Raw genomic sequence first — 16,412 nt, 5'->3', positions numbered from 1 at the left:
ATAGATAGCCACCAAGGTCCCAGGGTAGAAGTATGTCATTTAATTTTGCAATATGAATTTTCAAATTTAAAAGCATCCTCAAGCACATCAATAGATTACATAGGACCCTAGTTACATCATTTAATACTAATGTATAATAAAATACCCTAAAACTCTGAAGGCTTAAAAAAAAACATGATGGCACCTATATTCCAAGAAGACAAGCCCCAATGCACAAGAGTTTTATAGGCTCTGCCTGAGTCATGTTTGCTAATCTCCTATTGGCTAAAGAAAGTCATATGGTCAATTCCATAGGTTCTGGAGGGTTTAACTATTGGAAGTGATTCATGTAACAATATATACCACATTAATTTCCTTGAAAAGTTAAGCCTTGAAAGTCCCAAAGTTTGGCTGAAATGGATGCAAGAACCTAGCAACTGGGCAAAATGGGACATGGCTAGGATTACATACAAATGAGACCTTTGGATGGCAAAGATAACAGCACGGCTATAATCATGATGTACATATAACCATAGGATAGCTGACTCCCCTAGGCCTTTCTTTCCCCTAGCTTCTCAAGAACTAGCAGACATTCCTAAGCTACACACAGAAATTGAAAGCAGCATATCGTTGAATAAAACAAATCTATACCGTTTAAGGAAAGACATGAAATTCCAACGTTTCATGAAAGGAATGTGTCTTAGAGGCCTGTGCTTAGATAAAAGTGTGAAATACATAATTTGTAGTCTTTCCACATTGTTCTCTCCATGGAAAGGTTGCCTTCTTTTGGCTTCAACTCTCAGGCTGATTTTGAAGCCTGTTCTCCAGCCTCGAATTCCTCACTCCCAACCCCCTACTCCAAGCCAGTACCTTGAACTAACACTGGATGTTGCCCCCTCCTAATAATAAGAAGCATTTCAGAGATTTATAATTAATAGTTTGATAGTTTCAAGTAGCTAGTTACTTGGAATCCCAAGGAGGCCACCATTAAAAAGTACCATTACATCTAAGGAATGAATAACTAGAAAAAACAACTGGGCAAAGACCAGGGAAAGAACTTTCCAGAAGAAAACAGCACTGTGCAGAGACTGCATATCTGTGAGGCTGGAGGACAATCATAATGGGCAAGGGAAGAGGGGAATAAGATGAGAATGGCAGAAGAGGGGCTCTGAATGCAGGAGCAAGGAGTGGGGCATTTATACTGGACATAACTGGAAACCATTGGAGAGTTCTAAGTAGTGAGACTAACATAATTTAACGTAATTCTTCAAAGATGGTTCTGGCTGTTGGGTAAAGAATGGCTATGAAGAGGACAATAATGGAAGCAGAATTCTAGTTAGAAGCCATTGCAGGGATCCAGGTGACAAACATGGTAGCTTGGACTAGGGTGGAGAGAAGTAGATGGATTTAGAAATTATTTTGGGAGCAGAGTCAATAAAAGTTGCTGATGAGAAGACTTCAGAGATCTCACTGATGCCATTTGCTAAGAAGGGAGTGGAAAAGGAAAGCAGATCTGGGGGAAAATTAAGCCTTCTGGTTTTATTGTGTTAATATTGATATCCTGTTACTACATTTTACATGTCATTTACATGTGGTAATGCCTATAAGACATCAAAAGGTAAATGGTTACATATTCACATCCAAGTTATGAAACAATTCTGCTATAAGAATGAGGTAGAACTATATGAAGTAATATGGAAAAAGGTCTATAATATTAAGTGAGAAAACCAAGCACAGGAAAAAATACATGGTATTTAAGGACTTTTTAAATCTATATGTACATAAGTGTTATGTTTATCTATATACACATAAAAACAGATCCAGAAGGTTCTACAACAAATCTGCAACAATGGCTATATTTCAGGAGAATGGAAGGAGGGGTCAAGTCAAAGGAGGTTTTCAAGGACCTGTTCAGCATGCATCCCCTCCAACTCTGTCATTTCTAAATAAAATCTCTATTGCTCAAGTCTCCTATCATCTCCAGATCCTTTTTCCAAACCAGTTATGACCCTTCCATTCCCCTGGCCAGTCCCTAACCCTGGGGATATAAGCAGATCCCAACGCAGCAGCAGACTGGAGGGCATTTAATCAGCTCCCTCTCGCCCTCCAGATTTCCTGCAGGGAGTCAGCCCTGAGCCGGCTCTTCCTAACTGCAAACACATTACATTACAGCTCTCAGAGTAGCCCCACTGAAACACCCCCAACCAGCCTTGAGGTAAGTGGGCAGCACTCCTTAGCCTTCTCTCCAACATTCTCTTCACAAATGTTTCTCACAAAATCAGCTCTTCCCAAATACCCTCTACTCCAGTGACACTCGTACATTCTCGAAATTACTGGAGGAGTTCAAGAGGTATGGAACTGGTTCTGGGTTATTGCCTCCAAAAAACTACACATTTATGGTCTGGCTCCTACAATGTTGTTATCTGTTCTCTATCATATCATAGCCTCTAAGCCAAAACTTCTAAATTAATATCCTGCTGTTACATGCATTGCATGAAGAGGAAAATATTAGATGAAAGAACACAGTCATTCAGGATATAGAACACTTCAATCCGAAATGCTAACCCGGTAGGCATGGTGATGAGGTCAATGGGGTATTTTCAGAACGTGCAACCAAATCATACAGAAATGGTTATCACTGTCAGGCTAGAGTCTCAATATGTGATTTTCAAGGTCTGTTCAGAAAGTGGGAAACACAGATGTATGGAGAGGCACATGACTTATCCTTAAAGAAAACATAGCATGAAAACATTTATTGTAGCCCAGATGAATGTGAAATTTGTTGTATTCCAAGGATAAGATAAGAAAGAGGGGGTGTGTGTTTGTGTGTGTGTGTGTGTGTGTGTGTGTGTGTTCTATTAAAATGCCTTCCCCCTAGTTTTCTTTGATATATTTAAAGGAAATGAGTAAAGCAGGAACTAAACATTTTCAAACAAACATGCTGATTTGGAATGGTCTCCATTCCAAACTTTTTAAACCAATCACAAAGCTTTGGGGAACTCCATGTACTAATCGGGAGGTTAATATGATTTGTGAAGTTCCGAATACAGGGTTTTTTTTGTTTTTTTTTTTTAGGATTTTATTTATTTATTTGACAGAGAGCGAGACAGAGAAAGAGGAAACACAAGCAGGGGGAGCGTGAGAGGGAGAAGCAGCCTTCCTGCTGAGCAGGGAGCCTGATACCGGACTTGACTCCAGGACTCTGGGATCATGAGCTGAGCCAAAGGCAGAGGCTTAACGACTAACCCACCCAGGATCCCCCTGAAATACAGGTTCTAAGACATCTATACCATTTACTCGACTAACCTCACTAGCTATCTCTGCAGCTTTTTTGGCATGTTGTATTTGAAGGGTGTCAGTGCCAACTTGCATTCCCTTCCCTTTAATTTTTGACTCCAGGTCTTTCTTATATTCTTTCTGTAAAAAACAAAAAACACCAGTATTTTATAATATTCAGACACTCTAAGGACAAACCTGTATCTGTAATCAATGATACCAAAAAATTGCTGAACATATTAAAAAAAGGAAGAAGAAGAAAACACACTTTATTTTGTACTATGAAATGATCACCTAGAACTAAGTTTTCTGGACTGCTTAGAAGGGTATCACCATTCTCACTGGAAAAGGGTATGTGAAGATTTGAGGCTTTTACTATACATGCTGAGAAGCTTCACTGACGACTGTGTTAGGGGCTGGGAGATAGGAAGGCAGGTTTCGATGAGTTGATGTCATAGAAAGAAGGTTGATTTGGAGGCCAGAGCCCTCAATTGCTGTGTGACACTGGGAATGTTTAACATTTCCGGTTTACTCATCTGCAAAATGGGGACAATAATTCCTCCATGTACCAACCTTCCAAGGAGCAATGAGATAGCATATAGCATAGTGCTCAGCACATAGTGGGTGTTCAATAACTGATAGCTTCTTTTGGTCTTTTACTCCTATAATCGTAGGGCTAAGGCTGACTTACTACTGTTCCTGCCACCATCGTGCCATGCAGCTGTATCTAGATGGACTCTGCCATTGAGAGTCTAAAATGATTTTTCCAGGTCTTACCAACAAGTGATTACAAGATCTACCTCTGAAGGTGGACTTTACATGTCACCATACAAGAAGAATCTGTACAGAATTGCTAACTTAGTGATATATGATGACAATATTAGCCAAAGACATCAGAGTGGTTTTTAATTCTTTAATTCATTTAAAGAACACGGATATGGCCAAAGATGATTATAAATTTTTTTAAACACATAACAATTTTGAATCTTTTTTTAAAGATTTTTTATTTATTTGAGATTGAGAGAGAGAAAGAGAGAGAGAGTGAGCAGGGGTCAAGGAGAGGGAGAAGCAGGCTCCCTGCTGAACAGGGAGCTCAAAATGGGGCTTGATCCTAGGACTCCAGGATTTTGACCCGAGCTGAAGGTAGACACTTAACCGACCAAGCCATCCAGGCAACCCTTGAATCTTTTACACTTAGAATGCAATTAGACAACTGAGGAGGGATCACGAGAACCATACCATTACACTCCTCTGCCCCAGATACAATGATTAGGGCGGAAGTAGACACAGGATAGAATCTGATCCAGTGAGACTCAATCCTAGGACCTTAGCTATAAATATAAGAAACAGATGTTCAGGGGCACCTGGGTGGCTCATTCAGTTAAGCGTCTCCCTTTGGCTCAGGTCATGATCTCAGAGTCCTGGGATAGAGCCCTGCATCGGGCTCCCTGCTCAGCAGTGAGCCTGTTTCTCCCTCTCGCGCTCCCCCTGTTTGTGTTCCCTCTCTCGGTGTCTCTGTCAGATGATAAATAATATCTTTAAAAAAAAAAAAAAGAAAGAAAGAAAGAAAAAAACAGATGCTCACTTCCTATTGGGATTACTGGAACGGATAGGAGCTATCCTACTGTTAGGATAAGCCATCACTTGGAGATAGCTTCCCAAGGTTGAAGCAATAAAGACAACAGAACTGAGAGAGGAAGGAAGAGAGACATCTTTTGGATTCCAACCTGAAGGAAACTTGACTTCTGACTTCTCTATTCATAAGGCAAAACATTCCCTTTGTTGCTTCACCCAGTTTGAGTTGGGTTCCTGTCATCTGCAGCCTGACTATAGGGTCACCATCATCATGATTACCTCAGTTTATGAACCTATGAGGACACAACTTTCCATTTCTCATTGCTCAGTTCAGCTAGATTCTCCTCAAAGTGCAGGGCCATTATCTGATACCAAAGTAATGACATAACACAAGGATGAAAGGACCGAGCTCTTCAGGGGCATTTCATTCCTCCCCACAAATTCCATGTACAGTGAGCAAAGTCATTCTCACTTCATAAAGTGCTTTATGTGGGCTCACTGAGCAGTGGACGCATGGTGTGGGGGCTCCGTTGGGTAGAGAGCGGGAGAGCATGTGACCTGCACCATAGTAACTGACAGAGCTTAATAACACAAATTCCCAATCCTCTGCCTTTTACTTCCTTAAAAATTCAAATTGAATCTCCTATAATTATTCTAGTTTATTAAACACATTTTTTCTCTGCAAGGGGGAAATTGTCATCTTTCTCATACCACATGGAAAGGAGATGATGAATATCTTTTTTTTTTTTTAATTCCTTGACTGGAAAATGACTACTAGGAATAGCTACTTATCATCACCTGGCACATAAAAGTTACAGAATGTATATAAATCTTTGAAAAAGGTTTACAGACGAGGAAGTCAGCTGAAAATTCATACATTTTCAGTTGCTAAATAAATAAACTTACCTCACTAGCCATTTCAGATGCACGTTTTGCTCTTTGAATATCAAGAACGTCTGGGTTAAGTTCCATTCCTTTGCCTCTTATTTCATTTTCCAGATCTTTCTTATATTCCTTCTATGAGACAAGAACATGACAGTTCAAAAATTTCTGGGATACCCTTTAATTGATATACCATGTCACATGCTTTCTAGAGACCAAAGAAAGGAGAAAATATTTCTAGGAAGTTATGAATCACACTCTTGAGTATTTATGCTCCTAATTTTCTACAGAGACTCTATTTTCTCTTTTAGTCATGTTTAGAGTGGCTTCCAATTTTATCAGGATTTTCCCTTTCATCCTGACTTCCAGTATATTTGGTACCATATTGGTGCCATATTTTAAAAAGATGTCTTCCTTTTAAGTGGTGAGGAAGATCTTAGGAATGAATGCTTCTTATTAATTATTTGAAATATTTCTTTGAAAGCTGTCTATAAAATATGAATCACCAAAAGACCATAGTTGAAAAAGAATTGAAAATTACAAAATCAAAAGGATTGATGTAGCCAAAGTTTAAAAAAAAAATCAACTTTATTCAGATTCATAAAACCAAATAATTTCCTACAGATTGATAATACATAGTTTGAATGTCATCCATTTTAATATTATATTTTAAGTGGATCCAAATGTCTCTACTAATACTCATATATAACTTGAGGTTTTTGTTCTGCTAATGAATCTCTTTTTTTTCCCTAGTAAATGTATTATGAAAACAATATATATCTTGATCCAATTCAACTGAGTTGCACTTATGACTAACTTGCCAGATAAAAGATGAGGCTTCCTATAATAATAAGAAGTTATATTCCAGTAAATTCTAGGGTTCATTTGATGTTATTTTCTCTTTGTCCACTATAATTAAATTAGCTAGTCCTCTGCTTAACTAATAGTCTAGAAGACATTGTAATGACCTGAATGTAATTTTGGAAAGAGCTCTGGAGTCAAATGACCTGGATGAAAGTAGGAATTCTTTCACTTGTTTGGACATGTGACCTTCAAAAGACTTTAAGTAACTGAGCCTTGATTTCCACACGCACAGGCAAAATGAAAATAAAAATACTTATTATACTGATGTTAAAGGGCAATTGGGGGAATCAAATGAAATTGAAGTATAAAACAATACTCTGAATATTCTAAATGGCAATATAAATGTAAAAACCATAATAAAGTAAAAAATGCAAAGACAATTTAAAGCTAAATGCATATACTTAGAAAGAAAAGTTTTAATTTCATTAAGTCACTGAGAGTTCCTTTTTTAAAATTAGACTTCTTTAAAATTGAATTAAAAGATTTTTAATCATAGTCTTATGGGTCTTTTACTATCCTGATGCAAACATTCTGAATCAATACACCTAAAATAAGATTCTTTCAAAAAGAGAAATAAAAGAGACAGTCAATGTCATTTATGGACCTTAAACTGGATCTAACATTGTCATTTGCATGTAAATGATAAAAGGGAGTCTCCTTTCAAAGTTTCATATAAACAGTGCATATTTTGTAAAGGAAAGACAATAGCAGGAAGTGGCCATTTGATTAGACTTCGACTTCAAAAAGTTCGAGAGGAACTAGGAGTGAGAAAATGTAGGACAGCAAAAGCACTCCTGCATAAACCATATGCCCATTTCAGCCCAACATACTTTACAACAGCGAGGCACATTAAATTTCTAAAAGCAGTTAAACGGTAAAGGCCAGCTGGCATCCAGTTATTAAGGAAGTTCATGTACAGAATCGTACTCGAATTTATTTCACTGATTTAAGATATTTCTTTCAGGAGTAGTTTCTTCAGTCAAAATTCAGGGTGAAAAGTTCTATAATACTCCCCCTTATATGTAAAGAGACTCTATTTAAACACGGAGTTAGAAGAGCTCTGAGTTACTTTTCAGCCACAAAAAAAAAAAAAAGAAAAGAAAAGAAAAAGAAAAAGAAACTTTGAAAGGGATGGACTATGAGCATGACATTTTTAATTGCTGGTTTGACGAACTTAATGTTCAGCAAATGTAATACATCGTGAGCCAAAATGCACCAAGTTGGGGGGGAGGGGAGCAGATTCCTGCTGAGAGTAAAATGAAAAATCAATGTGAGTTCCTATGTTCTCTATGCTAGATATTCCCCCCCTTAGAACACAATCCACTCAGAAACAATGTGTCATTTACCCAGACCTTCACATCTGAGCCTCTCATTTCTGATGATCAGATGTCCTGAGAATGCTACAGGAGAGTTGCAGAAAACGCTGGTTCTAAAATGCATTTTTGAATAACTAAATTTGAAAGAATGAAGTTTGCCTCACACATAGTCAGAATTAAAAAAAAAAAACTGCTATAAAACTGTTTACAGAGCTTCTGAGGTACAAACACAGAATCAGAATATTTTTCAAGTTTTTCCAGAAACTCTAGGTGATTTCTTCCCCCAACTTTAAGTGGAAATGTGAACACACACTTTCCTGTCTTTAATGAAAATGAAAAACTCTGGTCATAAAGGTCAAAGTGAGAGAAAGAGGAATAGATTAACATCTCAGTTAGTAGGGAATTTTGGAGTAAATATTTCCTGAGTTATTTCTTTAGTTTTCTTTCACAATATTTAATAGTAAATCGCAAGACCCTACCTCTTTCAGAAGGTTGGTGATGTACTTTACATGTAAAAATTCTGGAGTCTTGTCTAAATCCAGTGAAGACCTTCCTTTAATCTCCTTCTCAAAGTCCTCTCTGTAAACTTTCTGTTAAATAAGACCACATAATTTGAAATTTAGAAAATACTCATCACTGTTGGAAAGGTATCAGAACAAGAGTTCCCAGAACAAAACTGAGGTTTGCCTTATATAATCCTACCACCTCGGAGTCTTCATAGCCACAAGGAAATCACTCCAAATTTACTATAAATTTTAGAATTCTTACCAAACAAAAGCAGAATCATCAAGGACCAGCTGCCTCTGGGAAAGCACTCAGAGTGATGCTGCTTAACACCTTATCAAACTGTCACTATTTCACTCCAGCCCAACTGGAGAGGAAAGCCAATAAAGTTGGTTATTTGAGAACCCCCGGACTGGTTCATTCTTAACGGAGTGGATCCATCCACTGGAAGAAAGTCTGGCTGTGTGGAAAGCCATTCAAAGCATAGGAGCATAAATGTTGAGGTTCTCATCACCCCTTTCACTGGAAGCCTTTTGTGAACATGGCAAAGACCATCTCATGCTGCAGCTTCCATGTCTTCCTTTAATGATTTTGGCCCTGAAACTGTTTCTCTACCATCTATAAATCAAGTTATACTGTGAGGAGTCTTGTCTTCAACCTGATAAATTGTTCTCTAGGAAAGAGTTCTCAGCTAGGAAGTGAAAGGGGCAGATAGTGACTGTGGAGGACGGACATCCGTACCCCTACCTGCCCCTTCGACGTTCTCGGCCACCCTCTGTCTAAGAATCCTTCAATTCCAGCATTTGACCCATGGATTTGAAAGCCAATGGTAACTCTCACCTTAGGACTGTAAAAACAGTCTCTCTAAATAACAAAGATCTCCATCCATGTGAAATATTTATCGGACACACAAAAGCCTATATTTTACCAGCTAAGTGTTTTATTCAAGTTGCATCACAAAGATAATACAAATAAATTCTACAAGAGATTGTTATTAATGCAAAACAAAAGGCCGTTTCTGGGTTCATAATCTACCTATTACAGAGTTAGGTAATTGTGTAAAGAAATTCTCCCAAACCGTGAGGGACGATCAGAGAGGTGGTTGTTGCCTCTCCTACATTTATGTCACATACAACTATTTAACAAATGATCTGTGGAAAGCCACAGGAAAGAAAATAAAAAGGTCACAAGAGATGTCCTAGAAACACTAAAATTTAACAAAGTGATTAATAAGTTGCACTGAGAACATTCTGAGTTAAAGGAACTATAGATATTTCCAAAGAACAATGAGAAACTGCCCTCTTCTTTATGTGGAACTAACTGAAATTATACAGTTATAAGGCTGAAGCTAGGGTATTTCCAGGCCAAAAATGTCTTTTTAAAAAAGGAAAAATAAAAATTTGTATATATTTATTTATTTCAGATCATCCACTTCAAAAAGCCCTTCTCCGGTGAAAAATTTATTTTGCTGAAATAAGTCATTAAGGAAGGTTGATTGACTGGAAAGCAAACAAACAAACAAAACTTTAGTATACTTTTTATGAAACAGAAGACAAAGAAATTTTCAAAGCCAGATTTGGAGATTTCTTCTAGAAAACATACTGATTAAACCTCTATCTGGCATTCGAAGAAATGTGAGAGAAGCGTAATTATAGGCCTAACATAAACATGAGTGACCACCCTCGACATCATACACACTTAGCTTTACCCAGAGAAGGCTCAAGAAACTCATCGTCAAGCTTACCTCATAGGAATAAAAAGCATCTGTAACCCAGACGTTTCTCTCTGTGTCCATTTCATTGGTACTCTATCTAAAGGCATCTTTCACATCAACCTCGGTCTAACTATGATTTTTAGATATTTTATGTTTCTAGCCTTTGTAGTATAAATTTGGGCCAAAAATATTTTCTATTGAAAGGTTTCGCTCTCCTCAAGCCCTGCTAAGCAGAAACACAACTGCTGAGCCTAAAAATCTAATAGCCAGAGGCTATAATTAAAGGGAAAACATGTGTCAGCCCCAGCAAAGGATAATTTCCCCTTAGCGACAATGCCAGAAATCAGAATAGCAAAAATTGAAAGCCAATATTAACAAAAGGCCCACACAGTCCCTGATGTAAGCGAATTCCAAAGCATATAATAAATACATTACTACAGTTAAACCTTAAAGCTGTTGGCACCTGATGTCAAAACAGCCAACCAGAAGGAACTGATTAGTTCATTTGACTGATTTGGGGTGGGTTGTTTTTTTGTTTTTTTTCTTTTTCAGTTGTCGACATTTTATTTTCATTTTGTACCATGTAGGCATAGCCATGGTAAAGGCAAAGCGCTGGTTCTCAGATTTCCAAGATCAGCACAGGGAAACATGCCTATGTAGAAACAACAGCACTTTTTCAGAAGGTATTTTTGAAGGCCCTGTCATCTGTATAGTGAAATTTGGTCTTGGGGAATCTTCCTCTTTCGAGGGTCTATCCCCAGTAGAAAAAAAAAATCAACTAAGCATTTCATATAAAGAAAAACAACTTGGTCTACTTTGCCCACTGCATCTCTGAGAAGCAGATTATCTATATATTTTGGGCTTATCGGTTTGTTTAAGTCCATCTGGTTTTTATGACTTTAAGTTAGGGGACCAGTCGTTTTCTGCAGTGAGTCTGTGTTTCTCAAAGTATGATCGCAGAACCACCGACATCAGAAGCTCCTGGGATATTGTTAAGTACGATTCCCAGTCTCCACTGGCAGACTCACGGAGGACCTCCTGAGGCAGCGGCGTGGGGATGTGCATTCCCGACATGCTTCCCTGAGACTTACCACAGACAGTCTGAGTACTGGAGCCATGGGGAGAAAGAAGGGGAGGGAAAAGACAGTCTTCCAAAGAGAAAGTACAAAGAGGATCAAAGAGAGGAAAACAGGGAAACATGTCCCTCTATGAGTAAGATGAGAAAATGTAGCCCAAACACCTGAATAATAATAGCCTGGGGCTGGGAGGAAGAAGACAGAAAGCTCAGCCTGAAAGTGCTGGTCTTCTCCTTGAAGGATGACGCATGACTATCAGTGAGAGCCAGGTGACAACTGACACAGGCTACAAGTTCTGGAGGCTCAACCAGGAGGCTCAACCCAGAGGCTGCCTTCCAGCTCTCCACCTGGTAACGGCACAGTACCTTGCATACTATTCTCGAAATGCAGAAAAGGTGATATGGACTGAATGTCTGTGTTGCCCCAAAATTTATATGCGGAAACCCCACCCCACCCTCAAAGTGATGCATGCATTTGGAGGTGCGGCCTTTGGAAAGTGATTAGGACAGAGGAGGTCATGGGGGTGGAGCCCTCGCAATGGGGTTAGTGACCTCAAACTCATCCCAAGAGAGTTTGCTTCCTCTCTGCTTTCCTCCACATGAGGACACAGTGAGAAGGCTGCGAGAAGGCACCCCAAAGAGGGTCTCTCCAGAATCCTGACCTGCTGGCACCCTGATCTCGGACCTCCAGCCTCCAGAACTGTAAGAAATAAATTTCTGTTGTTTAAGCCCCCCAGTCTGTGGCACTTGGTTAATAGCAGCCAAAACTAAGACAATGATAGTCCCATAAAAGTTATCCCATTAAATGTAAGTTGTCAGGCTTCTGAACTATGACCAAATTTACCTCTCTGCCAATTCAGTTAAAACAAACAGCTAATTTCATCAAAATAGTCACTTATTTCTCAGTAGAACTTCTCTCAATAGCTTAAGAAGCTATGAGATATGACAAAACAAGCAATTTTCTCTTTTCTTGCCTGAAGACACAATTAAACAACTTGGACAATTCAACAAGCCCCTGTAATGTCTGACTGCCCTTTCCCTGGAAAGAGGAATTACAACACACAGCAGCATAACTAACAACAAATAGCACATATGTTGTTTTCAAAATTCCTATGAGAGTTTCATTGTCCGGAAGTTCTCATTTCTCCCTGTTTTGGTATTGTTATTGGAGAATAGACAAGATTGTGCCCACAGAGCACACCTGGCGTGGGGCCGTAATCGGCTGATCTGCTCTCCACTATTTCTGTCTCTTTGAGGTAATAAGTTGGTGTACCCACAGAATCTGGATGTTGGCAGAGAAAACCTTCTCTGTCTGGTGTCTGGTCCCAAAAAATGTACGGAAGGAAAGAACAGAAGAAATCTCAGTAGGATGGAGCGAAAGCATTTGGGCAATATCTGGATATGATTCAGCATCATTTTAAGTAGAATATGGAATGCATATGTACAAAAAATTCTTAACTGCTCTCTTCTCTTGATATTTTAAAACTTCCATTGTCACTGTTTGGGGGGTGGGAGGACTGTGGGGAGAATCAACCACGTAAGGGAACAGAAAAAAAGAGAATCACTCATGATTTGACCAGGTCCTAAATCATTGGCATTTACTGGATATGTGATTTCAGATAAGACAGTTAATTTCAGTGGATGATTATGAATTGAGGGATATGCCCACCTAGCGTCACTACCCTGAGGGGATTAAATGAGACATACATAAATCTTTTAGCAAACTGCTTAGCACAGAGCAAGCATTGAATACATGTTAGTTCTATTGTCACTGAAAAATAAAAGGTAAATAAAGCAACAGGCTCTTCATTTTCTTTCAGCTCATCATAATTTTACATGGACACAACCTGAAAGTGCCAACTTTGTAATCATAGAATGTGAAAGAGCAGTTAAGAGCTCACCTGGCCTGATACTGTATTTGCCAAATGAGAAAAACTTAGGGTCACAGAATCTCAAAGACCCAGACAAGATGCCAGATCTAGAACGGGGATTCCCTAGCCTTCCTGGGCAGTGTGCTTTCCTCTAGACCCATTCAGCATTCTGAATCACTTTGCTAGTTCCTTTCAAATGCTAAAATACCAAATATGCATCAGATAGTTATAACAGGGGCAGCTGGCTGGCTCAGTTGGGAGAGCATGTGACTCTTGATCTCAAGGTCCTGAGTTAGAGCCCCATGTTAGACACAAAATTACTTAAAAATAAATAAACTTTTAAAAAAAGTTCATAACAAATCAAAGGGACTCACCTCACTCCGCATCTTCTGAGCCTCCTTTGAAGCTTGATATGAGGGTGTCTCAACAAATTCAAGCATTGATTTCCCCTTATTTTTCTCATACTCTTCTTTGTATTTAACCTTCATTGAAAAAAAGTATAAAAAGCACATAAATCTCACAAGCCCTTGTACCAATAGAGCAAAATAAAATAAATACATCCAAAATTAATCATCCTAGTTTCTAACATTGTATTATTCTGGCCATTTGGGTTGGTCACTGGGTTCCCTGTGGTAAATGACATACAAAAGAAGTAAACAGGTAATATACAAAAATACTTATGGGCTAAAAATAATTTAGAACTACTAAATGCAGTTCTAGGACTTGGATGAATTATTTAAATAGCTCAGATATATAGATATATCTCATCTATATGGGGTTAATATATATACACTAATGGTACACACATATATACATAGAGACAGATCCCTGTGATGGCTTCGAATGTCTATCAGAAAATGATGAACAAGGAGGAAAACACAAGTGTGATTCTCTTTCTTTCAAAGGGAAGACAGTGTTCTCTGGGACTGTTGACTTCTTCCACAGACACTGAGTAACACCCACACAGATTTTATATAATTGCTTTCAGTTTTGCCCTGCATTATTTAATAATATCATATCATGAATTATTTATTTCAGTTACAACCAACCTCTTTCTTATTTTAGTTTATAAAATGATCTACATTTTCTAATTCCTGATAACAGAAACTAGAATTATATGTAAGGTGTCAGAGTGATCAGCTTTTTCTTAGCAATATATACCTTTTAGAATTACATTCACAAAAAAGTTTTGGTCATGATTCATTTCATTCAGAAATGCATCTTCATTACAATTCTTATTTGTGGGGCACCTGGGTGGCTCAGGCGATTTAAATGTCTGCCTTCAACTCAGGTCACGATCTCAGGGTCCTAGGACCGAGCACCCACATCAGGTTCCGGGCCCAGTGGAAAGCCTGCTTCCCCCCTCTCTCTGCCAGCTACTCTGCCTACTTGTGCTATCTCTCTGTCAAATAAATAAAATCTTTTAAAAATAATAATAAAATAAAATTCTTATGTATAAATAATTTTTTGAAATTGTTTCTTAACTTATATAATAATAGCACTTTTAATGATGATTAAATCCAAAAGTAGTTGTTCAATACTTAGAACTTTGTGGTAGCAGAAAATGTAACAGGTTTTTAAATTCCTATTTGTAGGCCTATTTTTGTTTTAGAGAAGTATGATAGAGTGATCAATGAAAGTGTTTGAAGTGCAGTAACATGATAGGATATATAATAACATATGCGAGGATAAAACTTTGTGGGAAAAATTAAATAAAAGTAGAATACAAAAAGAAAAAAAATGTAGGTTTCCAAGCCTTAAAGGAGAGCCAATTGTTTATTTTGTAAATGAGGATGGGTATCAAATCATTAAGGAGTTTATGTTCCACAGGATACATTTAATGGAGTGATGTAAAATTATATTTTAGTAGATGCTGGAATGACATCTTTTGCAACTACTGAAACTCAGAATAAAAAAATGTATAGATAACACCCTTAAAAAGTTCACAGGGAAGGTTTTTTTTTTTTAATTTCTTTCAGGGAATACACAGAATTTTATACTTGAAAGAAACATTTATGTAAGATAATTTTTAATAACACTTCTAACTGATCCGAGAAATTCTAATAAACTTGGCACCTGGAAAATTAATTTTGCAGCTCACGATGACAAATTAGTACACTATGAAAACTGAAATTATCATGAGATTTGATCACGGTTTAATTAACTGATATACTGTAAGTTTAAAATTGTGTGAAGTAACTTATTTTATGAAATGCTTTTACACGGAAACATGGTTCCTGCTCTCCCACCCCAGTCACAGAAAGAGAGCAGCGTCTGAGATTTTCCGGAGCGATGCTCACTTCCTCAGGAGGTATGCTCTGCTCCCCCTTCTTGGGGGAGGTGTGTGGCAGTGAGTGGGTGAAGGGTCCAGATGGGGGGGGTAGGGGCACACACCTGGCTCTGGAGCATGGCATTGCCTTTATGGTGCAGGTGTTCAGCAGCATCCGCATCAAAATGATACATTCCTTTGTTTTCCTCAAAAAGCTTTCTATACTCATGCTAAAATAGAGAACATGAACATAAATTCAAAATAAAAGAGACCCATTAGAACAGTCAATACTGAGGAGCGCAAACTGAAAAATACAAGCCAACAACAGCTGCAAAGCTAACAAGACTCATTGCTGACCTTGTAGATTTCGGACACTGAGGGAAGCGGGAAGGGAAGCAAGGCACCATAGACCAGCAGCTCGAGGTGGTCCATGTGGGACACCCTAGAGAAGCAGGGCACGATTAGCTGTCAGCACAATGAAAAAGATGCTGGGGAGGGGCAATAGAAAAACCAGCAACGGGACTCATGTGAGCAAGCGAGGTGGGCAAAATAAAGGCGATTTGTTCAGAGCTTATCCTAGAACAGAAATGTGTTTGATAGCATCTACAAGAAGTGAAGGGGAAAAAGAAGAAAGAACGGAGTAAAGGAAAGAAGTTGTGCATGAGGGCTCAGCCTTGAGGAAGACTGAGGGGTCATAAGGAAAATAAGGGAGTGAGAAATAATTCAACTAATTTTCCTAAAAAGAGAGGGTGGGAGATACCTGGAAGAGAAAGAGAGGGGTCTGGGTATAGTCCATTGAATTTTTAAGGTGAAGAAATTGGATTAAGACTACGATTTAGAGACACAGACAAAGTGGTGAATTTGGAAGAGATGCTAAAACTGGCAACCAAAGGACACCAAGTACAACAGGCCACGATGAAACAAAAATTGCTTTGTAATTTCTCTCACTGGAGACTGGACCCTGTGTTATTTCACTTCTAGAGGTAAATGGTAACTCTCAAAGACTCAAGACTTTAGCCAAAGCTGGTTGCTCATTCAGCAGTGAGGATTTCAGGGAAAATGGCAAGGTTGTAGGATGTAGGGAGAG

The 16,412-nt window shown here is 38.4% G+C and overlaps 1 protein-coding gene across 9 annotated transcripts in view; it reads right to left on the bottom strand.

Moving 5' to 3' along the window:
* The window catches only part of NEBL (nebulette), a 355,773-nt gene that overhangs the window by 47,342 nt on the left and 292,019 nt on the right, over positions 1-16,412 (bottom strand). For 6 of the 9 annotated variants that reach the window (XM_032880859.1, XM_032880858.1, XM_032880855.1 and 3 more), the window contains 5 exons: positions 15,451-15,555; positions 13,431-13,538; positions 8,372-8,482; positions 5,737-5,847; positions 3,286-3,396 (listed from right to left, as the gene is read on the bottom strand). The exons of 2 other annotated variants lie outside the window; for them this stretch is intronic. In XM_032880859.1, the coding sequence (XP_032736750.1) occupies positions 3,286-3,396; positions 5,737-5,847; positions 8,372-8,482; positions 13,431-13,538; positions 15,451-15,555 (546 nt within the window). The remainder of the gene's footprint in view (positions 1-3,285; positions 3,397-5,736; positions 5,848-8,371; positions 8,483-13,430; positions 13,539-15,450; positions 15,556-16,412) is intronic. One more of the 9 variants, XM_032880860.1, reaches the window with a different exon arrangement.

The sequence above is a fragment of the Lontra canadensis genome, unplaced genomic scaffold (genome assembly GCF_010015895.1).
Source record: "Lontra canadensis isolate GAN:19392208 unplaced genomic scaffold, GSC_riverotter_1.0 scaffold72, whole genome shotgun sequence".
NCBI classification, from domain to species: Eukaryota; Metazoa; Chordata; class Mammalia; order Carnivora; family Mustelidae; genus Lontra; species Lontra canadensis.
Note: the sequence above shows the minus strand (reverse complement) of the source record. Positions and strands in the feature narration are given on the sequence as shown.